This window comes from Tenrec ecaudatus, chromosome 7 (genome assembly GCF_050624435.1).
Source record: "Tenrec ecaudatus isolate mTenEca1 chromosome 7, mTenEca1.hap1, whole genome shotgun sequence".
NCBI classification, from domain to species: domain Eukaryota; kingdom Metazoa; phylum Chordata; class Mammalia; order Afrosoricida; family Tenrecidae; genus Tenrec; species Tenrec ecaudatus.
In genome coordinates, this window is record NC_134536.1 from 16499339 (window position 1) to 16527079 (window position 27741).

The window sequence follows — 27741 nt, forward strand, 5'->3', positions numbered from 1 at the left end:
TAAATAAAAACAATGCCCGGCTAGAAACGGTCATCTACTTTCTGTTGACCATAATCTAGAATGGGCCAGTGGAAGCAAGGCTAGCAAGACTTCGTGTGACGTACTCTGGACGTGTTGTCCGGAGAGACCAGTCCCTGGGGGAGGGCATCCTGCTTGGTAAAATAGAAGGGCAGCAAAAAAGCGGAAGGGCCTCAGCGAGATGGATGGACACAGCGGTCGCATGAAGAGGCTCGGGCACAGGAAGAGCCGAGAGGCTGGCACAGGACCAGGCAGTGCTTCGTTTTGTTGGGCACTGGGTCGCTCTGGGTTGGAACCGCCTCAACGGCACCTAACAATAAGAACAAGAAGAAGGATGGTCCAAAGAGTCACCAAAGAGACATCTTTAAAGTCCATTAAAAGGGCAAATGTCTAGAGAGCAAGGTTTGTTAGAGGTTACAAGGAGCTGGAGGAAGGGAGAGAGAGAAAGTTCACAGTGGTGGAAATTTTACGATGGGTAAGAAGAGGGTTGTACACCCGATTATTGTCACTGCTGTCAATAAGTTGTATACTTGTAAAAAATTATAGGATAGACATATTCACAACAATGAATCCCACACCCCAATAGATAAATAAACAGTAGCTGCTCAGGCTGTTTATGTACAAGCAAACACCTCATGGGATTTGGCTCCTGGGTTTGGAAGTTTAAAATCATGGTGAAAACATGTTTGATGTTTCTCTTCTGCCTCCTCATTCCCATCCACAGCAGAATGAGTATTCCTTATCAGCCTGAAACCACGGGGGAAGACGCGCAGCGTGGGGCTGGAAGTGGATAGGGAACGTGTGGCAGGAAACTATTGGCTGGAACACTAGTTTCTACCTTTTTGGAAGATAGGATATCTTCCTTTTGTACATCAAACAACTGTTGGTCTTAAGGAAAAATGCCTCCTGGCTGGACTATTTAAATTGTGCTCATGAGTTTCCTGGAACAGACTGCAGTCCATTAGTCCACTTCAGTGGACACCGCAACATCGAATGGGTTTCTGCGCATTGTGAGGCTGTTTTTTAATCATTTTATTAGGGGCTCATACAACTCTTATCACCATCCGTCCATACATCAATTGTGTAAAGCACATCTGTACATTCTTTGCCCTCATCATTCTCAAAACATTTACTCTCCACTTAAGCCCCTGGCATCAGGGCCAAAATGATTCTCTCACAAATCCTAAGTGGTGGTGGTGGTGTTTTGGTTTTTTGGGTTATTTAGGGTTTTTTTTTCTTCTTCAACTTTTTAGCGTGAGTTGAGTGTAAGCCCACAAAGGAACTTGGTTTCCCAGTCAGCAGTTGGTCCATCGGGGACTGCAGTCCCCACCAGGTAACAGCCTCGTCCATCCCACTGCCTCTTCCCATTCTCCCTTCTGTCATAGTCCTTCCCGCCTGCTGGGCGCTTTCTCTGGGCACAAGTGGCCCTGCTGATCCCAAAGACTGCCCTGCTGATCCCAAAGACTGGGCTGTCTTCGGGAGGGCTTACCTCCCTAGTGTGACCGTTTATCTTATGGGTCTGCTCACTGGCTGGCTGAAAGTGGAGTCACCAGGGGGACTCAGTGGCAGGCTTGACATTGTCTCTGACCACAGGAAAAGCGCTTTTTTCTTTCTTCTTTTAACCTCCGAGCAAGGCGCCTTGGTGGGGCCCTGGGTTATAGATTGGGCTACCGGCTCCAAGGTCAGCTCTCTAAGAGAAAGCTGAGGCTGTGTGGGCTCCCTGAAAGAGTGACAGCCTTGGAAACCCAGAGAGGACATGCTACTCTGTCCTATACGGTAGCTGAAAGTTGGAATTGACTTGATGATGATGAGTTCATTTTGAGGCTGTTGGGTTTTCGTGTGTTTATGAAGCACAATTACGTCTTGGGAAATTAGTTGTTCATTCCAGAATCCCAGTGACTCATGTTACCGAGTCTGTTTTGTTGTTGTTGTTGTTGTTTTCAGGACACTTTATAGCCCAGGGAATGATCAGCTGTGTTTCGTGTGAAGTGGAGGCTTGGACACCGGGGAGGAGGCCTTGGGGGTCCGCTGCTCCCCCTGCAATGCTCTGGGGCATCCGGCTGATGGGCTGGAGAGAGATGTTCTCAGGCTGCAGATGTAATTACCTGCGGAGTCCTCAGGGAGCAGGTACTGGCCTGGAGTCTGGTCGCATAGCGACCTCAAGGCTATGCTGAAGAGTCCACCGCCTAAAGCAATGTGACATTGGTATCAATGGCCAGGACCTGGGGCTTGCTGTCAGGCCACACTGACACACACAAAACAAGAAGCACTGCAGAACTCAGCAGTGACCTCCACTGACACTGACACTACATTTGCCAGCTGGGACAGCCCCTCCCAACAGTGCCTGGGACTGCATTACAAATCACAACCACAGAAAGAAAAAAATACATAAAGATATATTTATACGCAGCTCCACTAAAGCAGCAAATTAATTTATACCTAGAAACAAAAATATGTATATGTATTAGAATGGGCGGGATCCCATGTCGCTTCCCAATCAGATTGGGCATTCAATTCCCAAACCTTTCAAGGATTTGTGTGTTTAAAATACAAGTGATTTTTTACAAGGTTATTAGCTACTATTAGGAGTCCTGGTGGTATAGTGGCTATGTGTTGGATGACTAACCACAGGGTCAGCAGTTTGAAAGCACCAGCTGCTCCTTGGGAGAAAGACGAGGCTTTCTGTCGCCACTGAGAGCTACAGTCTCAGAATCCCTCAGGGGAAGTTCTACCTTCCCTACAGGGTGGCCAAGAGTGGAAATCTACTGGACGGCAGTGAATTTGGGTTTGAGGAGCTATTATTATTAGATGTGGAGAATAGAGAGATCTGGTTATGCTTGCGATCAAAATGCCAGTCAAACGCATACCCACTAAGTCTAGCGAGGGTTGATAAGCACTGGCTTAAGCTTAATTCATTTAGTAAAAATTAGGAATCAGTTGGATACCCCAACCCACTGCAGGTAACAAATAAGTTCAGACGTTTCCCCAAACAGGCAATTCACAGTCAGTCTCACAGACTTATGGACTAGGGCGGCCATGAGTCAGAAGCCACCTGACAGCATCGGACTGGGTTTGGTGGGAGTTATCCTCTGAACTGATGGGGTTTTCTACTGATGGAGGACCAAAAGTGAATTTTGAAAACACTGCATTGTTTCATTGTAGAGAAGCATCACCAGTAAATACCTCGATTGCTTTTAAAATCTCTTTTCTGTTCCCAGCAAACTCCAGTGAAGGAGGTTCTCTACCATTAAGTGTCTTAAAAGCAAAGCATAGAAGCAGTTTGATGCACATTATCCTCTGGTCACCAAACAGTCCAGATGGGAGAAGTTAAGGAGAACAAGGGAAGCCCCTTGTCACACAAAATGGCAAACACTGATGCAAGCGATCCTTGTGCAAAGCGTGCATATAGGATTTGGGGGCAGGGGAGTTTTACTCAAATTTCTTCCTCGACACAATTGCTGAACAACTAAAAAGCTGTGACTGTAACAGGGACACTGGTCCTCTTCCACATGTATAGTTGCAAAAGACAAAAGCTCACACGTTATCTAATTCTTTTTCCCCCTGTTTTTCATTCTGCTTACATTTCTAGAGATCTACCTTTGCGTTGTTCTTGATGTTGAGGCCATCGAGGCAGCGCTGGCCCATAGCGACCCTGTGCCCAGTGGGAGGAAGCACTGCGCAGTCCTCACAGTGGACCCGAGGTCTGAGCCCACTGTTGCTGCCGAAGCATTCATCCATCTCGTCAAGGACCTTCTCTGGCACCGCTGCTCCACCAACACGATGTCCTTCTCTAGAGACTGGGCTCGCCTGACAATACGGCAGATTAAGTCTCACCACCCTCGCCTCTCAGAGGCTCTGTGGTCCCACTTCTTCCAATACAGACTGCTCTATCTTTTTAGTAGTCTGGGGTACTTTCTTCCCCTAGACACTTCAGTCTTCTTCTCCAGCAACACAATCCAAATGCATCAGAAACAATACTAATCCCTATACTAATCCCGCATCATGAACATAACAAAGAAACCCCATTTCCAAATGGGATTATAACCCATTAGAGAAAAACTGCTCCCCCACTAGGAATCCAGGACAGATAAACCCCTCAGGAACAGTAATGGGAGTAATGATACCATGAGAGGAAGGGGAAGGTGGAGGGGAGGGGGAGAAATGGGGAACTGACTATAACGATTGATGTATAACCCACCCACCCCCAGGGTGACAAACAACAGAAATGTGGGTGAAGAGAGACCGGATGGTGTGAGGTATGAAAGTAATAATTATTATTATAATTTATTAGGGGTCCACGAGGGTGAAAGGGTGGGGGAGGGAAGGAAAAAAGAGGAGCTGAAACCAAGGGCTCAAGCAGAAAGATAATGTTCTGAAAACAATGACGGCATCATATGTACATATGTTTGATACAATTGATGTATGGATTGTTATAAGAGCTGTAAGAGCCCCTGATAAAATGATTCATTAATAATAATATATAAACACTGCTTCCATAATTTCGACTCATACTCTCTAGGACCGGGTACCACTGCCCCTTTGGGTTTTGAGACTTTTAGATCTTTTACAGCAGTAGACTGGCTCATCTTTCTTCCACAGAGAGGCTTCCCGGAGGCCTTGGGGTTGGCAGTTCAGTTCATAGCCCTACACCACCAGTGCTCCTTCACAGCCCATTATAACCAGGTTTAAAGATTAGAATGTACAACACATAGTTGGAGGCAACACCCCTCACACACATCTCTAATACATGGCTTGGGTTGTTATTGGTGAAATATTCATACAGGAAATGACATAGAGTCGCTAAGAAAATCAGAAAGTGTCCTTGGCAGAAGCAGCAGGTGGCCTTCTGCAGTGGCTCTGGGCTTCACTAGTAAGATCTGTTCCTACCTGGAAAGCAGCGCTTCAGAAAGCCCGCTGGAGGCGCTGCCTGGGGCTGTGCATAGAGCGGTCCCACCACCTGATGGTGTTTCTCAGTCGGAAAGCCTTGGACTCATAACCCAGTGAATGAGCCCTTTATGAGACACCTCACGCATTTGCGGTCCCTTTTTATTAGTGCCATTTTTAGTGTTTTGGCAAAAATGTCAACCCACGGCAAAATGTGTTTGCATTGCCCTGATCAACACTGAGCTGGCCCCCTACAAACGAAGGCACTTCATAAGAAAAAGAGTGACTTGGGGTTTTGTCATGCGCGGTCACCTCACATTCTATCAACGCTTTCCCTACTGCAAAGACCCTCTGGAGACCTGTGGGTTTCAGCAAAGCCAGCACGAGCTGTGTATGAAGTGCAAACACACTGGGCATGAACTCAGCAGTTCTCAACCTGTGGGTTGCGATCCCCTTGGGGGTCGAACGACCCTTTCACAGGGGTCACCCGATTCCTCACAGTAGCAAAATGACAGTGATGAAGTAGCAACGAAAATAATGTTATGGTTGAAGGGTCACCACCACATGGGGAACTATATGAAAGGGTCACGGCAGTAGGAAGGTTGAGAACCACTGCTCTAGAGAAACACTTTTATAGAGAAACTGAATTTGTTTGTTTGTTTGTTTGTTTGTTTGTTTGTTTCAAACCCATTTTACTGGGAGTTAAGACAGCTATCACATCAGTCCATCACATCAAGTGGTATTGTACCACGGCTACCACAATCCGTTTCAAAATCTTCTTTCCCTTCCTGAACTCCTTAGCTACCTTTTACCCCACCCCTCCAGCCCTGCCCCCCACCCCCAACTGTACCCACCCCCCAGAAACCCTTATTCTCCTTGCTGTCCCTACAGGTTCATCAATCCTGGGTTTCATAGACTGAATAACATAACACAAAAATCAAGAAGAGGACCCCCAGTACCACAACACATCGGAGATAACCCCCAAGATAAACCAACAAAACGAGTCCAGAAAAGGCTGAAAACCAGATTGTTCATTTGCTAGCCCTAGATGCTGCCAAGTCCGTGGAAGGCCGATGAGCCGTGTCATGCGCCGCCGGGTCCTGCCGTGCGATCGTGGCTGTGCCGAGGCCCGTGGAGCACCCACTGTGTCCTTCCGTCTCATTGAGGAGCTTTCTCTTTCGTCACTGACATTCGGTTTTTAACAAGGATGATGTCCTCCTCCAGGGGAGGGGCCCTCTTGCCAACATGTCCAAAGTATATGGCATGAAGGCTCACCCTCCTTGCTTCTAAGGAGCATCTTCCAAGACAGGTGTGTTAGTGCTTCTGGCCACCGGCAGTACTTTCAATGTTCTTTGTAAACTCCATGTCCAAATGCAATAGATTCTTCTCCAGTCTTCCTGATGCATTGCCCACCTTTCAAATGCATGTGAGACCACTGAAAGGGCCCTGCTGTGGTTGACCAGAGAAACCAATCCAGAGGCACTCCTATGTAGAGGAAAGAACTTCACATCAAAAAGTAATTGTATCTTTAGAAAACAGCTCGGCCCAGTCCAGATGAAGTTCATAAGTCCAATGTTAGCCCTTAAGTCCCATATTAGTCCATAAATTTCTCTTCAGGCCCACACAGCACATTCAATGATGCAAAATGCTGGAAGATCACAGGCCAGTGGGTGCAAAGTCTTGTGGATCCAGTGGCGGTGGAAGCATCTCCAGGGCTCTGGCAGGTCTCAGCATGGCTCCACGTGGCTTGTCAACAGTCAGGTGAAATAGAGAGAGAGAGAAGACCCACAAGCAGGCATCATTGGACTGTGACCTGATTGGCTAGATTCCACCCCTACACTTATCAAGTTGACGTGAAATTATGTAACTACCACACCTGTCTTGGGTGAGGTGCGCTTTAGTCTTCCAAGTGCCTTCTTTGCTCGTAAGCACTTTGAAGAGGTAATGTGGCGAAGATTTGCCTATTGAGGTAAGTCAGTTGATTGCTTGATGGCTGCTTCCACAACGTTGGTTATGGATCCCAGTAAAATGAAATCCTTGACAACTTTGGTATTTTCTCTGTTTATCCAACTTTTGCCTCTTGGTCCACTTGAGATGGTTTTTGTTTTCTTTGTGTTGAGGTGTGATCCATCCTTTCAGCCAGCCAGGCTGTATCATCTACACCGTGCAGGTTGCTAATGAGCCTTCCCCTGATCCTGCTGCATGTTCATCTCCATCAAGTCCAGCATCTTGGATTATTTTCTCAGCATACAGATGGAGTAAGTATGATGACAGGACACAACCTGATGCACACCTTTCCTGATCTGAAACCATGCACTAGTCCCTTGTTCTGTTTGTATGGCTGCCTCTTAATTTACCGACAAGCTCCACATGAAAACAATGAAATGTTCTGAAATTCACATTTTTCCCCTTTATCCATCATCTGCTATGATATACACCATCTAAGTCAGTGGTTCTCAACCTTCCTAATGCCATGACCCTTTCATACACTTCCTCATGTTGTGGTGACCCCCAACCATGAAATTATTTTTGTTGCTACTTCATCTCTATAATTTTGCTACTGGTATGGATCAGGCGGCCCCTGTGAAAAGGTTATTCAACCCCCAAAGGGGTCGTGACCCACAGGTTGAGAACCACTTATCTAATGCCTTTGCATAGACTGTACAATACAGATAAACCTTTCTCTGGTGTTTTCCGTTTTCAGCCAAGATCCATCTGACATGAGCAATGAAATCCCATGTCCGCTTCTGAATCCAACTTGACTCTGACAGTTCCCTGCTGTACTGCTGCAACTTTTAAAAATTATAGTCACCAAACTTTACAATAGTGTGGCATTAATGATTTTGCTTGACAATCTCCACATTCGGATGGATCACCTTTCTTTGGAATAGACACAAATGAGAGTTTCTTCCAGTCAACTGGCCAGGGGGCCATCTTCCAATTTTCTTAGCACAGACAATTGAGTGCTTCCAGAATTGCCTCCATTTGTTGAAACATCTCCATTGGTATTTGTCAAAGCCTGGGTTTGGCAGAGTTTTCACCAATTCAGTCAAGTGCAGCTGAAATTCCTTCTTTCGACACCATCAATTCTTGATCACATGTTACCTCCTGAAATGGGTGGATGTCAACCAACTCTTCTGGGTACCATGACTCTGTCTATCACTAAAAGTGTCTGAAAGAAATGATACCCCAAAAGCAATGAGCCCAAAGCTTGGTTTCTAAGTAGCATTCTTAGTAAGAGGAAACAGCATGTACTTTGAGAATTGGATGGCTTCAGTTTTGTGGCCTGAGACCTGCAAGTGAACCTGAGAGATCTTCTGCCCAAAAAGCAAAAAAGCATTGAAAGATGAAGGGAATCCTCTTGAAGGGTCACAAGGACCACCTTGAAGGGATTTCTGCTAGCCAAGACTGGAAGATTTCGAACATCCGAAAAGAATGATTCATTGTAACAAAGTAAATAAATAAAAATGCCTGGGCTTCATCCATGCCACAGAGCATCCTGGCAGCCTTTCGGTAGGATGAGGCACATCTCTGCGGAACAGTAGGGAAAAGAGCAAACTGTAGGACACGGTTGCAGAATACACCCATTTTTATAGATGACAATTGGTCAGTCTACATTCCACAAGGCTGACAAAGCACCAGATGTTACAGTGACCGCTTCTGAGGGATGGGGCGACAGTCAAGGGGAGTGGGGGGCGTTTGTGATCTGTCATCCACAAATGTGTCATAGAATTGGTTTTGTCATCAGGAAAAAAAAATCAACAGTTTGTGGATTTTTTAAAAACGCGCACACCAAAAAATCTTGTACCAATAGAATTGAAACAAGAAGGGAAAACCAGAAAGAGAATTTTCTTTACAGAAGAACACTAAGTACTAAGTAGAAGGACTGACTATTTAGAATAAAAGAATATTAGCAGTTTGTCAACCCTGATATAAAAGTCACGGCACCTTGATGGTTCAGTGGTTAAGCGCTCAGCTGTCAATCAAGGTAAACCTTTTCCAGACAAGCATTAATGGATGCTAGCATCACTCGGCAAATCGGCTGCTCGAAACCTCTTTATAACACTGAAAAGCAAGGATGTACTTTGAGGACTAAAGTGCACCTGACCCAACGCACGGAATTTTCAATCACCTCAAATGCATGCGGAAGTTGGATGTTGAATAAGGAAGCCTGAGGAATGGTGGTGTCGGTGACCGCTAACAGGACAAACCCATCTGTCTTGGAAGAAGTAGAGCCAGGGTGCTCCTTCGAGGCCAGGATGACGAGACTGTGTCTCAAGTACTTTGGACATGTTGTTGAGAGACCAGTCCCTGGAGAAGGACATCAGGCTGGGTACAGTAGAGGGGCAGCAAACGAGAGGTAACTTCTCAGTGAGATGGACGGACACAGTGGCGGCAGCAATGGGCTCAAGCATAGGAACAAGTGTGAGGATGGGGCAGGACTGGGCGGTGTTTTGTTGTTGTTGTTGTCGTTGTCGATGACATGTAACCACCACAGCAAATACAGGGCCACTACGAGTCGGCATGGACTCACGGTAAACAACAGTGTCTGGAACCCCACTGCTTACCCTCAGCAACATCATCAACTCCTACCCAAGCGGCTCATTTCAATTCAGCTTCCCTGCTGAACTCAGAGCTCCTTTGCCTGAGTGGCTTCCATGGGCTGAGCACTGGCTGGTGAGCCCAATATTTGATTTCACCAAAACCCGGCAAAGCTCAAACACCAGTCACTTGCACCAGTAAAGTAACTTGCCAAGGTGACATGGATTTAAACATGTCTGTCCGACACTAGAAGAGCCCTGGTGGCAGAGTGGTTATGCCTTGGGCTGTAATCTACAAGGTAGGCAGTTCAAAACCACCAGCTGCTCTACTGGAGAAAGATGGGGCTTTCCACTCCAGTCATGAGTTTACAATCTCGGAAACTCACAAGGGCAGTTCCAACCTGTTGTATAGGGTCGCAATGAGTCAGCATTGACTCAAGGGCAGTGAGTTTGGTTTGGTTTGGGTCTGAGACTAAAGATAGACCCTTTCCACAAAGCTAGCCTGTCAAGAGGAAAAGTCACTGGGAAGGAGAAGGCTATAATGTCTTGACTTAGAGGGAATCCAGGGCTTTGGACAAGCACTGTGCTGCTCCAACCTCCCATCTCCCTTCAGCTTGGCAGCCAAGTCAAAGTGGACACGGGAGACCCAAAGAAGGTCTCCTCAGAGACGGAGCCTTCTCTGCCCCCACCAATTCCACTGCTTGTTGGGACACCACTGGCCCTTCACTCCTCCTGGAACTTCAGTGTTTTCCTCAAGCTAGATTGTACCCTCTTTGGGTAGATGGAAACATAGGTACCTGCCGGTCAGTCAACCTTACACACAGCAGAAGGCAACACTGCCTGGGTCTCCATCGTCCTTCCAATCGCCAGCATGTTTGAGTCCATCACTGTGCTTCTGGGTCCACACGCCTCGACCAGGGTCGACCTCCCACTCGGTGGCCCTCTACCCCGCTCCTTTGTCTCCACTAGCTCATTCATGTTTGGGGGACTTGATCGTTTTCATGAATCTCATCATTCATTCCTCCATCACAAAATTTTAACACTATTACAGGGCCAACGAATGTTTAAAAACCCACAGTATTCATTCTCCTGTTTAAACACGTTCTTGCTATAAATAAAAACCTAGAATTAAAAATCACTTCCCTTTGGCAAAACCCCTCAAGATTACAAGGCCCACATTCTCTGACACAGCTAGTGGTCTTCCAGGATTTGGCTTCTTGATACATGATAAATAATAAGAGAAACGATACAAGATGACTCCTAGCAGTCTCCTTTATAACAAAGTGTAAGGGATGCGACTATTCGTGTCAAAGAAAGATATAGAGAGAATGAAAAGTTAGCTATTATCTGTTAAAAATCATTTTAAAGAGTACGTATATACATCTCAATCTTGACTTGTTTCCCCACTCTGTCAGCATAGAACTGGGCTCTGTAAGATTTTCAATAGCTGTGCTTTTGGAAGTAGATCGCCATCAGAATAGCAATCAATATAAGTTATCATATTACCATTATAAAGGAGAAACATCAGAGAATATCTCAGTAAATGGAAGAAATGTCATTTGATGAAATTCAGTGTGTGTGCATTATCAAAACACTGTTAGCAATACCGTAGCAGAGTCAGACAAAAAAAAAAAAATAGACCCTCGGTGAGCTGCACTGAGGGCTCAGACAACAATTGTGTGAATAGCACAGTTCTGGAAAGTGTTTTGTTCTGTTGGGCATAGGGTCACTATGAGTCAGACTGACTTACTTTTAACAATGACATTTCTATTCTTTTATATAAATTATTTTATTGGGGGCGCTTACAGCTCTTACAACAATTCATACATCAATCGTATCGAGCACATTTGTACAGATGTTGCCATCATCATTTTCAAAACATTTTCTTTCTACTTGAACCCTTGGTATCAGTTCTTCTTTTGTCCCTCCCTCCCCACTCTCCCACCCTCATGAACCCTTGATAAATTATAAATTAATATTACTTCATATCTTACACCGTCCACTGTTTTCCTTCACCCACATTTCTGTTGTTCATCCCCCTGGGGGTGGGGGGATTTATGTCTATCGTTGCAATCGGTTCCTTGTTTCTCCACCTTCTCCCCCCACCTTCCCCTACCCTCATGGAATTTCTACTCCCATTACTATTCCTGAGGGCTTTGTCTGTCCTGGATTCCGTGTGTCGAGAGCTCTTCTCTGCACCGGTGTACATGCTCTGGTCCAGCTGGGTTTGTAAGGTAGAACTGGGGTCATGACAGTGGAGGAGAGAACGTACTAAAGAACTAGAGGTAAGTTGTGTGTTCCGTCGGTGCTATATCGCACCCTGGCTGACTCGTCCCTCCCTTGTGACCCTTCTGCGGGGGGGGGTCCAATTGTCTACAGAAGGGCTTTCGTTCTCCACCCAAACCCCCCTCATTTGCATCAATTTGAGTGTTTGCTTTGGGTCTTCTGATGCCTGATACCTCATCCGGTTGACACCTTGTGATCACACAGGCTGGTGTGCTTCTTCCATGTGGGCTTTGTTGTTTCTCAGTTAGATGGCCACTTGTTTATCTTACAGCCCATAGGACCTCAGACTGTACATCTTTTGATAGCCGGGCACCATCAGCTTTCTTCACATTTGCTTATGCACACATTTTGTCTTCAGCAATGTCAGGAAGGTGAATATCACAAAGTGTTCTTAAGTTGAGGGAGAACTTGAGTAGAGCCCCGATGTCCATCTGCTACCTTACTACTTAACATATAAATATATGTACATAGGCCTATATCCTTATTGTTATATATTAATATATTTACATATATACATACCTATATTTAATAACTGTATAAATGTCTTTTGCCTCCTAGTTCTTTACTCTATTTCCTTCTACTTTCCACCTGTCCCACTATCATGTTCGACCCTCATTCGGCTCCCTGTACTTTCCTTCAGCTACATTGCACTTGATCAAACCCCACCATCTCTTGTTGTTCTCTTGCCCCTGGGTTTGTTGGTTCCCGCACCCCTTTCCCTCACCTCCTCCTCTCCCATGTCCCACCTAACCCATAGTTTTCTCCTCAGGATGGTAAACAATCGTGTCTATCTTATAGAGATAGACATGAAAGAAAAAAATTATGAATCGTCTGCTGAGGCTTATGAATATTATCTGATTGGGGCTGATGAAGTACCAGCCAGGCCTTTCACATGAGATATGTCTGGGTGGATTTGAACCCCCAGACTTCCAGTTATCAGCAAGAAGTTTACCCAGGTGTAAACTCAGGGCCTCCGATATGTGGCTATGTGCATAGAAGGATTCTAGCAAGGTGGTCAGGCAGTCCCTGCTTATGGAGATCTGACTTACTGACAACTCCTATGGCATAGTGGCTTAGGCATTGGATTAAATACAAGGTTGGTAGCTCAAAACCACCAGCCCCAAGGGAGAAGGAGGAAGCTTTCCTACCCCCATAAAATGCTACAGCCTCGGAAACTGACAGTGGGGATTCTACTGTGGCCTGTAGGGTCGCTAGTCAGATGATAGCGAAGGTGATTTGGGGTTTTGCTTTTAGTTTTTGAAACAATTGACTCAAACTCCATGGCCCCACCCCCAACTGTAACTCTTTATGGAGTAGAAAATGCCATCTTTCTCCCCAGGAGCAGTTAGTGGTTTTGAACTGCTCCCCTTGTAGGTAGTGGCCCAACGTGTAACCACTATATGAGGAGGGCTCAAGCCCTGCTTGCAGCAAATTCTTCATCACAATCACGTTCACTCACTGCATGTGCTGCTTTTAAGTTCTTAAAAAGGCTTGGAGTCTTTGATCAAGCAGAAGGATACAGAAACTGCATGCTACTGTTTTAACTGATGTGCAAATTCTTCAAGCCCCAGGTAGGAGCAGCTCATCCTTGTCACCTGGGAAGTGCCTGGAGCCGAAAGTCAAGGTTAGCAGAAGCAGTTGGGGACATGGAGCAGGAGGAAGACTTTTAACCTTATGCCTCTGTGTACATGTTGAATCTTGTATCTGGCCACTGTATTGTCATTTGTTCAAAACTATAAAAGTTACACGTAAAAAGGTCCTTCTAATTCACTTAAGGTATGACATATTCTCTATAAAATCTTTATGCTTAAATACTCAGTTTCTCCTTTTTTGTTTGTTTTTAACTGGGGGGGATGAAAATAATGACTAGCCTGTTGAAGTCAGGGGGTGGTATTTGGCCCCCAGCCTCCTGCTGAGAGCATGCTGGGAGAAACTGTGGCCATTCACCCTGCGTCCAGTTTCTAGTTTCTGCCCCATAAACTGGGCCGCAGATGCATGCGCGCATGCACACACACACACACACACACACACACACACACGGTACCTGACTCTGTTTGTCTTTCTCCTCCAGACAGGCGACGGCTTTCTCCTGCTGCCTGTTGACTTCCTCGGCCAACCTCATGATCGTCTCCCGGCTAGCCTTTGCTTCCATCTCCTGGGTGCTTATGGTCTCTTCCAGGGTAGCCATCTGCCCTTTCGCATATGCATTTTCCTTGCACAGCGCCCGCAGCTGCAGGGAAAGCAATTACAGCCGTCTTGTAAAAATGATCCATTTCATGTCTTTTTCCCTCAGCGACTGTCCCTGTCTCACATGAGCATATTGAAACCATTCTTAAAACCTTGCCACTAGGAGAAAGAAAATGTCTGGGATATGATGGTAACAAATGTGCTTGATACAATTGATGCATGGATTTTTATAAGAGCTTTAAGAGCCCCCAATAAAATGATTTATTAAAATAAAACTAAATAAAATGAACATTTGGAAAATAAATAAATAAATGTTAAGATGAATACCCCCCCCAAAAAAAAAAAATTTTTTTTAAGCTTGACCTTACAGGCACTTAAAGGATCACTGCTTCCAAGGCAGCCTTTAAATTTTGGTGGTGCAAGGTCACAGTAAAATTACTCAGAAAGGAGGTGGTCCTCAGGCAAGGACATGATGAGTGTCAAAAGCTTCCCAAAGGAACCAGCCCCGGAGAGATCCTGGCTATTGAATCATCCACGCCAGGTGATGCTCTTCAGGGATTAAAAGCTGAGCAAAGCCCAGGAATGGAGGGATGCAGTCAGCCCAGCAGAGCATCTCCCTCATCTAAAGGTCTACCTGGCACAGGGGGAGAGCAGAGAAGATAAGAGCCCTCGTTTTTATCAGAGAAACTATCCTCTATCCTAGAGACCCTCTGTCCAAGAGCGGTTATCAGGGGGTCTGAAGTTAGGAGGGCTTGTTGCCTTCTAAGGAACAATATGGCATAGCTGGTTACACATTGAACTGCTAGCCACAAGGTCAGTAGTTCAAATCTACCAGCTGCTCCGCAGGAGAAAGATGTGGCTCTCTGTTCTCATAAGCATTCAAAATTTTGGGAACTCAATGGAGCGGTTCTACTCTGTCCTATCAGGACTCACTGTGGGTCAGCAGCGACTCAACGGCAGTGGGTTTAAAGGCGCTCTGGTGGCATAGTGGATTAAGCAAGCACTGGGCTGCTAATTGCAAGGTCAGCAATACTAACCCACCAGCTGCTCCAAGGGAGAAAGAGGAGGCTTTCTGCTCTCATAAAGATGTACAGCCTTGGACATTCACGGGCCAGGTCTGTCCTGCGGGGTGACGCTGAGTGGGAATCTACTCAGTGGTAGCAAGCGGGTAGGTATTGCCTGCTATGTTGTGCAGCTGTGAGCTGGGGACATAAATTCCATCAATAAGGTTCACCAGGAGGGAAGGGGGGAACCAGACTGACTCCTGGGGCTCCTTCTGGAGTCCCATGAGGAAGGATCGACAGGAAGGCATGAGATTCCCAGAGACCATGCCCAGGCCTCTGATAGAATTGCTCATGGAAATGACTTCTCTCTTAGCCTCCGCACTTGCCAACACGCACCTGCTCCTCCCGTCATGTCTGTCAGCTCACACCTCAGCTTTCTTCCAAAGCCCCCACCACAGGGGGTCTTCCTTGGCCAGTCTATCTACATGAGCTTCTCCTTCCTCTCACTCGGGGACGGCATCCTGCTTGGTTTGTCCTCGAGGCCCCTTTTCCTACTTGGACAATACCAGATCGGGGTCGGTCTTCTTCCTCGTTGTCTTTGGCAGGGGTCCTCTGAGGCTAACAGCATGGCTGGGGAGGCAAGGCCGGAGGAAGACTTCTCATGCACATTCAGAATCATGTATCTTGTGAATGCAGTAGCTGCTTGTTGAAATGTGTAACCTTTAAGCTTGTTTTGTAAATCCTTATCCTTTAACTCATGTAAGGCATGTTCGCCACAAGAAGTGTTTCGTATTTCCGCTCTGTGTCATGAATCAAAATGCATCTCCCCAAGAGAGGGGCCTGGATCCTAACGCCGGTTAGATGTGCACGGTGGCGTCATCTGGAAGTAGCACTGGAGCAAGGAGGGCACTAACCCAATCTGGAAAAGATGAGGCCACCCAGAGGAAAGACATGGGCAGGTGGAGATGGAGGCAGAGATTGGAAGGCTGCACATACAAGCCAAGAATCCCAAAGGCTGTCAGCCTTCACCAGATGCTCAGAGAGAGGCCAACCAGACTCCCCTTCGAGTACTCAGAAGAAACCAACGTGTATCAGAAATACCCTGATTTCAGGGTAAAAATCTAACACCTTATCATTTGATCTCCCTTTTGACTCATTTTTAATTTGTTCTAGCTTTTACTATTCTCTGCTTCTTTTTGAGTGACATATTTATTTTACTTTGCTATTGTTTTGCTTTGTTTGTACGTTGTTCTGCATATGAAATCCAGGAGCGGTAAGCTGAGAGAGACAGTCGCTGGATGAATGGTTTCTTGGGGGCATGGCAGGCGAGGTTGGGGGAGATGGAGAGCTAATCACAGTGATTCCCAGAAGGAAGAAAGTGTTCTGAGATGCATTGCAGTGATGAATTATACAGTGCTTCTTCAGGTGAATTATATGCCAATAAAATTGTTAAGAGAAAAAGAAATATTCTGATTTCATAGTCCTACTATCAAACAGTAGCCAAAGTCCTGCTCTGATGAGACCCCCTCCCATGCCTGCAGTTTGTGGAACTTGGCATGAGCAGCACGACTGGGGCAGAGAGCACAAACCGAGTCTTCCCTCGATTACTGATGTCAGTCCCCCAGGCCCCAGAGCCCTGCCTGTTGCAGCAAGTGCTGAGGCGGTATTTCTGAATTGAAAGGACACCTGGATCAATGATTGAGGAGGCCGCCTTCTCCACCATAGTTCTTTGCAGGGGCTGGGGTGCACGTGTGTTCAGGAGAGCAAATAAAATTGAAGGCAGGAGTGTTGAGATTCTAGCACTTTCTCCCAGTGGTCTTCCTGCTTCTGGCCAGTGACTTTTTTATAAGAGAAGCCCCTGCTCATGTGATTGGAGCGCTAAAGCCCTGGGACCCTCCGATGCTCTCAGCTCACTGTCATCAAGTCAGTCCAAGCACCTAATAACCCTGTAGGACAGGGTAGAACTGCCCTGTGGGTTTCTGGGACTGGACCTCTTTGCAGGAGTAGTAGAAAGCCTCCTCTTTCTTTCAAGGAGCAGCTGGTATTTTTGAACTGCTGACCTTGCTGTTAGCAGCTCAACCGGGGACCCATTATACCACCGAGCTCCTTAGTATCAACACGCAGAGCATCCCCTGGAGGTCGTCTCTGAGGTCAGAAAGGGAGTCATTCCAGAAAGCACGTCTTCATCCCTTCTTTCAGGCCACTGAGTTTAAAGACAATACCCCAGACGGCACTGCCAAATGGCCTTCTCATGCCAACACCTCATTCCCTGTGAGCAACAGAGAGAAGGAAGCATCCACATTGGTGCCTGGCCAGCACCCCAGTGGACAGGCAGCCTCGTGAAGTCAGCATGAGGTCACCTTGGAGCCATGAGGGAAGGCTCTTGGGGTGTGAGGTAGTTAGTTGATTGTGCCAACCTGGCCAATAAACACATGTGGGGTTAATTGAAGGGCGGAGAGATAAATGGCTCAGTGAGCCTCGCCTTTCCAGTTCTCGGGTCTCTTGCTTTTTGATGGCCAGACCAGGGTGCAGCTGTCTTAGCCAGTTCCCTGCTTTAGCTGACAAGGCTCACTTCCTGCAAGACATCCCCGAGGAGAAGCCACATGGACCTACCCTGATGCAGCTCTGGGTGCTGGAGCAGCCATGTGGAGGCCCCTGCCAGCGCCGAGATGCTTACACAATTACTGATTCCACTTTCCTCCTGCAGTCAGTATCATTGCATCTGTTTTGTGAGGCGGAGGGAGACTTTGTGGATTGGTGTCGGACATATAGGTTAATGTTGGACTTGTAGGCTTGGGCAGCACTGGGTTGGGATGTTTTCTTGATATGCACTTAACCTTTATATAAAGCTCTCTCTTATACATGAGTTTCTGTGGATTTGTTTTTCTAAAGTACCCAGACTAATACAGGGTCCTTCCTAGGTCACAGACGAGAGACAGCAGTTAGAGTGGGCTGCGTGGAATTCCTTCAGGAGCCAAGGACACAAAATGCTCATCTATAAACTAGCAAAGATACATGAGCAACCAAATGCTCTCAGGGGCCCTCGTGAATCACGATGGGCCCAGTGAACCGTGTCGTTGACACAATTCAGGTTCATCTTATAGGCGACCGAGGAACCCTGGATGAGCATTGGTCTACTAGATGCAAGATCGGCAATCCAAACTCATCAGCCACCCATGGCAGCACGATGAGGCGGTCTGCTCTTATCAGGATTGACTGTCTCTGAAACTCGTTATATGTGTGCTTGATGGCAGTGGGGGTGGCGCCGAGGGTTCAGCGTTGGCCTGCCAACGAAAAAGCGCAAGCAGTCCACAATCTAGCTGCTTCGTGGGGGAGAGATGAGGCGATCTGATTCCACAAATATTTCCAGCCTCGGAACCCCTGGGGAGGAGTTCTACTCTGTCCCAGAGGGTCACTCGGAGTGAATGGACTCACCTGCAGTGGTTGATCATTTGTGAGGCTGCTTGTTATTTTCTTTTAATGCAGAAATATTTAAAGTACCTAGGCATTATTTCTTATTTGACAGGTGAATTCAATCCCTCGCCTTAAAATGACACATAGCTGTTTTGTTTTTGGTTGTTAGGTCTGTTTGTTTGTGGGTCCTTTATATGTTTGCTTTTTGGTGTTTCTGTCAATAGCTAAAAGAGGAAGGGACTCCCTAAAGCATATTATTAAAATTAAAAACTCATTTTTTTAATTCTAACTATGGTTTGCCATTAAACCAGTTGTTGCCAAGTCATGGCAACACAGAATGTTGTGGTGTAGAAACTATACTCCCTAGATTTCTCAAGTCTGATGGTTGAGAAATGGGTCTCCAGGGATTTCTTCCTCATCACCTGTGGGTGGGTGTGAACTGTCAACCTTCCAGTCAGCGGTAACGAGATTAACAGTTTGTGCCACCCAAGTACATCTTAAAACAAAACTTGCCACCATCGAGTCAATGCTGACTCATAGCGACCCAAGACTGTAATTCGTTATAGGTGTAGAAAGCCCAGTCTTAAATTATACACAAAGTTGTTGAAATGAAGAATTTTTGTTGTGCATATTTTTGCCACGATTTCAAAATTAATAATTACATGAATAACAATGAGTACAAAAAAATAAGAAAATGTTCTGGAATTGGTGATAATGATTGTACAATTCTTCTTGATGTGATTGTATGATTTGATTGTATGATATGTGGATGAAGTGCCAATAAAACTGTTTTTTTAAAAAGAAAACTCAGTCTTTCTCCCATGGAGCTGCTGGTGGTTTTAAACTGCCAACCATGAGGATCACAGCCCAATGCATAAACACTACATCACCAAAGCTCCCAGTATGTCTTGGGCAATAATGAATCCCTTTTAGAGAATAGTTTCAGGAAGGCATTATGAATGGAGGCTCAGAGAGGTGATGTAGTTGGTCCCAGGTTGCACAGGTAGTTGATGCTAAATTTGGACTCCTGTTTTCCCCTAACACCCCCAAACTGGGCCACGGCACCTTCTTTCACGTCAACCTGCCCACTGCATTGACAGCCTTAGTAAGCTGTACATAAACACCTTTAACATCAAATCTTCCTCTGACACTTCTTCACTCCTCTTCTCCAGGTCCAAGCAGTCACGAAGCTGAGCAAGAAATGCATCCTGCTGCCTGCGGTTCCTCCAGCCTTCGTTCTTCTCCGCCTCGGTTTCCCTCAAGCTCTTTCTACCAAGCAAACACAAATACGTCAGGACGACCACCAGCGAAGACAGCATTCCTCAAAGTTCCCAATGTCAGCTCTCTGTGGGGAGACAGAGCGCAAAGGAGTATCACACAAATCCCTGCCATCTAGAGGCGACTGGAGAAACAGAAAACCAGAAAAGGGCGTTCATCGAAGAGAGAGCTTCCAAAAGTCCGTGGGAAAGGGAATGAAAAAAAAAAATAATGTAATTTTTTTCCGTAAACTTTTTGAAGACTCCTCGTGTGCAAAATATGCAGCGTGTTAGGAAAGGGTTGGAGATCTTAATACATAATAAAGTCGAAAGGAAGAGGATGATATGAAATATTTGAGGGAAATCATAGAGGCAGCGGCCGTGGAAGACCTTACGGAGAAAGTGACTCTGAGCGAAGCTCTGAAGGAATCCATGGGACTGGGCAACCCTGTCTGGGGGGAGCACTTTCTAGACCAAGCTTTGAGGTAGAATAACCCCTGGAAGATTCCAGGGAGAGAAAAGAAACCAGCCATCTGGGAGGAGAAGGAGGGAGAAGACAGTCACTAACCCCAGCTACAATGACCCTTCCAGATCAGAAGGAATAGTTGAGCGTGGTGCAAGGAGAAGGTACGGAGGGCTGAAGGCAGACTGGATCTAACCGACACTGAACAAGGGCCATGCTGGTTACAGGAAGTCCCAGGCAGAGCAGGAAAGAAATTAAATGCTTAAGAGGCTACGGTGAGAATCCAGGTAAGAGATGACCATGGCTTGGACCGGTTGGGGGCAATGGGAAATCACTGACATCCAGATTTATCTTGAGGTAGAGATGGTGGGGTTTTGCTAAAGAATACGAGATGGGCAATAGGATAAGAAGAGAAGCCAAAAAAGATAACAGGGTTGTTGGCTTGATCCACTGGCAGGCTGGAGTTGTCGCGAAATGAAATGTAGGTAAGTGCTCACAGAGAGCCCCAGGAGATTATATTTGGGGACATCAAGTCTGAGATAACTGTTGGACATCTGAGCCCCTGGTGGTGCAAATGGTTAAGCATTCAGCTCCTCACTGAAAGGTGGGTGGCTTGAATCCTCGGCAAAAGGTCTGGAAGGTACCTACAAAGGATGACAACCCTACCCCACATGGGGTCATCATGAGTCTTGCTGAGCTCGGCGTAAGGACACGTGATTTGGTTTCTTGGTGACATTGCGCATCCACGTGGAGACGCCCACTGGAAACGCGATGTACGGCTCCTGGGTGCTGGGAAGTGATACCACTGGACAAATAGAGTTGAGGGCCACCAAGCACGTAGATGATCCTGCAAGCCCTGAGATGACATGAGCTCACCAAGAGAGGGAGGCTAGAAAGAAAAGAGTCAACGCTGAGCCTTAGGACATGCCACCATCTAGAGGTCAGAGGGATGAGGAGGACCAAGCACAAGAGACTGTGACAAAGGAAGACGCAAAGATTTCAACAACAGACACGGGGTGTCCTGGAAGCCAGAGCAGAAAAGGGCTCCAGAAAAAACGGTTAACTGTGACGAATGGTGATGGCAAGGCTGGTCACATTTAACTTAACACACGGGTCACTGATGGGCCACGTGACTGGGCTAGACTCCACGGAAGACGGAGGAGAGGAACTAGAGGCAGGGAGTATATACAAATATCTCAGAGCCTTGCCGTAAGTAGAAGAGAAAGTCACCAGAAGCTGGATTGACGTGAGGTCAAGCAAACGGTATACAGAAAAGAGATGACCGATTATTTTTCGATAAAGCTAATTAATTCACAGGCAAAAATTTTAAGAGTTCCTTAGAAATAACTATCTTCCAATTTTGTCTTAATAAATCATCATGGGGATTTTTTTGGGGAGGGGAGGTTAGAACTAAGTATGGAAAAGTCCTGTCTCGTGTTCTCTACATAAATTGGCAATTAAAACCTGGGGAGACTTGTTCAGGGTGACCTGAGCACTGGGGCATTTTACAACTCACTCCTGAAGAACTGCTTCCCTGTGACCCCACCGCCTCCAGTTAGCCCTGAGCCTGGAGGAAATCTCTCAACGTGCGGACAGAAACATTTGTAGCCTGGATCATTAGGGTATAAGCAAGTCCCTTAGACAAGTCTCTACTTATTGTGGCTCTTAATGAACACTTCAACACGGGATTGGGGACATTTTTCAAGACCTTTGAGTGGGGTCAACCATGTCCTCAAATTACGTTTCAGAACCAAATGATGCAAAGCCATTCAAACGGGCAGTCCGCTATCAGAAGTGGTATTTGAACATGCGCTATACTGAGCGAGAGATTGAAATGCCCTTACTGTAAGTTTTCTTCCAAGGCTATAACTTTCTTCTTTAGCCCCTGGCTCTCCCTGAGGGCAGCGTGAGCTGCAGTGTCGGTTCTAATTTTAGATGAAGAAAGAGCTGCCAATTCGTCTTCTACTTCCCGCACCCTGTCTCTCAGAGATGAGAGGAGAGACGACTTCCGAGCATTGTCTTCTTTGTAGCTCTCCATCTCGACTTTCAGCTCCTGACAGGAAACTTCCTTTGAGAGCATCTTGGATCGCAGGTCTCGAAGCTAGCACAGAAAAGAAGCAAGAGGAAGAAAAGGAAGTTCCTCGGACATGCTGGAAACACCTGTAAGCAAACGCTCTGACAAATTACAGACTTCTGTCTTTTATCCGTGACTCAACCCAACTGTTTTCTCTTCCTTCCTAGTTGAATTACCAAATGGGAAAATTACACCCGGATAATGGACTTCATAGTCTGTCTTTTTCAAAACCAGTTGAGCAATGGCTCAACTGTGTTCGTTTCATCGGACCCAAGAGGCACATGTGGTGCGTTTTACAAAAAGCCATAAAATGTTTTGCAACGTTGCCTAAATTTCCTAAGTCCAGATGGCTGTTGCTGCCGCTGAAGAACAACAGGACAAGAGACTTAGAAACCATTCTCTTTGTGACGTACACAGTCACAACTGCTCCCCTTCATGACCCCAGCCCTGCCTCTCACTGCGGACTAGACCAGCGCACGTACACAGGTACAGATAAGTGCTAAGAGCTCAAGACACACGGAGTCCAGAAACAGGGATGGGAATAGCGATACCAGGAGGCTAGGAGGAAGGTAAGTTCCGGAGGGGAGGAAGAGGGAACAATCACAATGATGATACATAACCACACACCCCGTCCCCCCACCCCGCTGAGGGACAAACAACAGAAACAGGGGGAGAAGGGAGACAACGGTTGGCGTAATATATGAAAATAATAATAATTTATAATTTATCAGGGGGTCATGAAGGTGAGAGGGGGGAGGGAGGAGAAAAAAGAGGAGCTGATACCAAGGGCTCAAATAGAAGGTAAATGTGTAGAAAATCATGATGGCAACATATGTACCAATATGCTTGATACAATTGATGTGTGGATTGTAAAAGCTGTAAAAGCCCCCAATAAAATGATGTTTTAACCAAAAGAAAGAAAAGAAAGTGGTCTGTTGGGTATATCCAGAGCTCTGCTGCTGTGGGCGGTTGTGAGTTAGGCTGACAACCAAAGGGCAGCCATTCGAACCGACCAGTGGCTCCCCGGGACAAAAGTGAGGTTTAGGCTCCTGTAAAAAAATTTACAGTCTCAGAAACACAAAGGAGCACTTCTATTCTGCCCTGTAGGTCTCAATGAGTCAGAATTGACTAGAAGGCAGTGAATTTTTTTAAATAAATCATTTTATTGGGGGCTCTTTCTTACATTATAACAAACCATACATCCATTATCTCAAGTGTACTTGGACAATTGTTGGCAATAACCATTTCTAAGCATTATCTTTCTCTTTGAGCCCTCTGATATCACCTCCTCTTTTTTTTCCTACTTTCCCCCTCCACTGCCCTCTCGAAAGAAGGTAGTGAATTTCGAGTATATTCCCATATAACATTACATTTTTCTCTACTGACTTTCTGGGCCTTAATGGTGACTGAAAAAGAAAATTAATATTCAGGTTTCTGAAAAAAAGGGAGGACAAAGGACAATCCTTAGAGGACAGACACCAAAGAAGCATTTCAACTTCTATGAACTTTGTGGCATCCGAACTCTGGAGCACGGGGTGTGGGGGCTGAAGGTAAGGCGTGAAGTCTGCTCTCTAGGAACACTTGGCGACCATGCAAGGGGCCTTGGACTTTCGACAAATCTGTCCTAGAAGCAGTCCAGCCAGAGTGCTCTCTGAGGCCAGGAGGGCAGGACCAGTCCCTGGAGAAGGTCACCCTGGTTGGTAAAATGGAAGGGTATCAGAGAGGAAGGCCCTCAAGGAAATGGGTGGGCAGCCTGGTTCCCACAATGGGCTCAGGCACAGAAACAACGGCAGGGGTGAGCTGGCACAGGACGGTGAGCTGGTTCATTCTGGGGTGCGCAGGGTCCCTGTGGGTCAAAGCTGACTTGATGGCAATAACAACCACATCAGGTACCTCTTAAGAATGATGAGTGTGCACACATGCCTTCCCGCTCAGCTCCCAGTTGGGTTCTGGCAGACGATTGGCTACCTCATGGCCCAGCCTGGGCTTGCACAGAACCCCAAAGCTATGAACAGGACCAGTCTCGGGGAACCCTCTCAGGATACTGCGCTCTGGACCTTATCTACCCTTGACTTTCCAGAGGATAGCCCAACCACAAGAAACCAGACCCAAAGAATAAAACCTCACAGCCAACCAGTCCATTCTGACTCATAGCGACCCTAACTCTGGATGGGAGCAGACGGTCTCATCTTTCTCCCCATCCGAGCTGCTGGCTTCAAGGTGCTGGCCTGAGGTCAGCCGTCAGGGCTCGCAACATAGGAAAGCAACTCAGAATGACCTCAGAAGAGCCCATCCTCCAGGAAGATGTTCTAAGCTACGCTCACAGTTCTCCAAAGCCCACCCCATTTCCTCCCCAGGGGTCCTCAGCCCCCCCCCCCCAGATACTTCAAGGCCGTGGAGGGCCTCTGATCAGGCAGTGTCCTTAACCCTGCGCCAGGCCCTTCGCAGCAGGGCAAATGCTTAACTTTCCAGGGATTCTCCACCACAAAGGGGCCTCTCTCTCTGCTATCGATCCGATTCCAACACACGGCGACCGGATCGGATCGGGTCAACCTTCCCCTGTGGGTGTCTGAGGCTGAGACTCTTCACGCAGAACGCCTCGCCTTCCGCACCTGGAGTGACTGGTGGTCTCCAACGCTGCCCGGTGGGAGCAGCCCGATTCTAACCCACTTCACCACCAGGGTTCCTTCCGGGAAGGGGGACGGACGTCATAAGAGGAAACTAAAAACTTTGCCAAAAGCTCTGTTAGGGGACCTGGTGGCGCAGTGGGTTACTCACTGCACTATGAACCAGAAGGGCAGCAGTTCAAACACACCCACCCCTCAGAGGGAGAAAGATGAGGCTTTCTGGGCCATGAAGAGTTACAGTCTAGGAAACCCACAGTTCTGCTCTGTCCTGTAGGGTCATCATGAATCAGAATGGACTGGGTTTTTTATTTTGGCTCCACTCCCATTTCTAACCACCTCTAAGCTGAGCTGGGCTCCACTTGGTAAGAGCCCCCTGCAGGGGCTCCTTTCTGAGTGAAGAGGGAGCACAAACTTACCTCCGTCTGAGCACATTCGAACTTGACCAAAGTCGCTGCCAGTTCGCTTTGAGCGTTTTCGGCCACATTCCGATAGTGGTTTAGTTGCTCCCAAGTGACCGGGGCCTCCAAATGACGATCGTAAGTTTCCTGTGGGGTCCCCGGAAGACAATATGGAGAGAGGAATGGTAAACAATCCCTCCGTGCAGCAAGACCCACGAGAGAAGCAGGCGCGGACACACGACCCGCAGAGGCGCTGCTCAGACTGTGCCGCTTGCTCACCCAGGACTTATTCTGCTCCGTTGACAGCCTGGGCCTTGGCAACAACTGTACTTCCCACGCCTTTATGTCCCAATCAAAGATCTCTCTTACTGGTCCCTAAGTCCATCCTCTTCCTCCTTCAAATCCAGCGCAAATCGCACTGTCTGTAGGAAGTCTTCCCAGCACCAACGCACAAGGGTGAGTGTAAAAGTACTCCCACTGGGAATCCAGTTCATGCATGCGGGGCCTCATTCCAAGCAAAGTGTGTTTCAGCAGCTCTCTGTGACCAGTGGATGACTACGGACAAGTTTTCTCAGTAAGACAGTTAATTGTCTTGGTCACATTACAGGGCCTTCCAAAAACAAAGGTCCACTCAAAACAATTACTCCTGGGGAGGTCAGTTGGGCCAATAAAATTCAAGGCAGAAAGGTCAGCTTAGAAGTTTCTGGAGACTGCCTTTGGAGATTGTAAGGGGATACATTTGATTTCTTTAAAAGGGAAAGAGGAATCCCAGACTTTGGAACAGAACACGGGAATACCGAATGGCTTAAAATCAGGAAAAGTATCTATCAGGGTTTTCACCTCTGCGTGCACGCGCGCGCGCACACACACACACACACACACACACTTATTCAATCTGTATGCTAAGCAGATAATCAGAGAAGTTGAACTATATGAGGAACACGGCATCAGGATTGAAGAAAAGCTTATTAACAACCTTCAATAAGTACATGCCACAACCTTGCTCTGCTGAAAGTGAGGAGGACTTGAAGTATTTGCTGATGAAGATCAAGGACTGTCGCCTTCCTTCAGCAAGGACTGACTCACTGTAAAGAAAGCCGGAATCGTCACAAATGGAGAAAAGACTGAAGTTGTCAAAGGTTTCATTTTGCTTGGATCAATGCAGTAGTCAAGGCATCAAATGTCATAAAAACCTGCTGCAGAGGCCTCTTAAAGGACGGAAGTGTGGGGATGTCACTTTAAAGAATGACCCGGGAGCCTGCCCCAAGATGGCCTCATATGCATGTGTAAGTTGGACATTGAAATAAAGAGACCAAAGACAAATTGATGCACCTGAATTGTGGAGCTGACAAAGAATACTGCAAGTACCATGGACTGCCAGAGAACAAGTAAATCCATCTTGGAAAAAGTATAACCAGATGTTCTTTAGAATCCATACTAATAAGACTTTTTAAAATGTATTGTTGCCTCTTACAGATATTATAATAACTCATAAATCAATTATGGCAAGCAAACTTGTACATATGTTGTGATCGTCGTTTTCTTTTTTAAAAATCATTTTATTAGGGGCTCATACAACTCTTATCCCAATCCCTACATCCATCCATGTGTACATTTATTGCCAACACCCTTCTCAAAACATTTCCTTTCTGCTTGAGCCCTTGGTATCAGCTACTCATTTTTCCCCTCCCTCCCCGGGCCTCTCTCCATCATGAACCCTTGATGTACTTTGGACACTTTATCAGGGAAAACCAGCCCCCAGAAAAGGACATCATGCCTGGTAAAGTGGAGGGGCAGTGACAAAGAAGACCGTCAACAAGATGTTGTTGTTGTTTATGTGTGCTGTCAAATGGGTTTGGACCCTTAGCATTGCTGCGTACAACAGAGCAGAGCACTGCCAGCCCTGCGCCATCGTCGACTGCTGTTATGTCTGAGTCCGTTGTTGCAACCACGGCGTCAGTCCCTCTTGTTGAGGGTTTTCCTCTTTGTCAACGAAACAACTGACACAGCGGCTGAGACAACGAGCTCAAACATACCGGCAGTCGAGGGTGCGCAGGACCCGGCAGGGCTTCATTCTGTCTGGCACGGGATCAGTGTGAAGTGGCACCACTTGACTGCACCTGACAGCAACCACAACCAGCTGGATAGATTTTTCCCAAAGGATAGAGAAGACTCATGGGAGCAAATTCTGAAGACATTTTCAGAAAATTGAGAAGCACAGGGGAGAGATCAAGGCGAGGCAAGCAGCAGAGAGGATTTTTTTTTCCCTGTCACCTCAATGCACCTGCTCATTCTGCCGGGCAGCTAGGGCTGTCCTGGCAACAGTTCATCAGGAAACCTCACCCCATTTGCCCTACAACCCTGGCCTTGCCCCATCAGCCTTCTTTTTGTTTACAAAAGTCAAGTGACATCTGAAGGGCACACAACTGCACCCCCTTGAGGATGGCAGGATGGCTGTTCAGATGTGATGTAACCTGCCAAGTACAGAATTCTTCAGAGAAGGGCTAGAGACACGAGACACCTCCTTCGGAAGTGGAAAAACTGAGATAGAGGATACGGCAAGAATGAACAGCATTCCACTTTGAAATT

At 46.7% G+C, this 27741-nt stretch overlaps 1 protein-coding gene across 1 annotated transcript in view; it reads right to left on the reverse strand.

Moving 5' to 3' along the window:
• CCDC170 (coiled-coil domain containing 170) overlaps window positions 1–27741 on the reverse strand; it is a 118176-nt gene that overhangs the window by 54472 nt on the left and 35963 nt on the right. Inside the window, exons 2-5 of the mRNA XM_075554219.1 lie at window positions 25171–25299; window positions 21898–22154; window positions 19459–19603; window positions 13774–13959 (exon numbers count right to left, since the gene is read on the reverse strand). Of these exons, the coding sequence (XP_075410334.1) occupies window positions 13774–13959; window positions 19459–19603; window positions 21898–22154; window positions 25171–25299 (717 nt within the window). The remainder of the gene's footprint in view (window positions 1–13773; window positions 13960–19458; window positions 19604–21897; window positions 22155–25170; window positions 25300–27741) is intronic.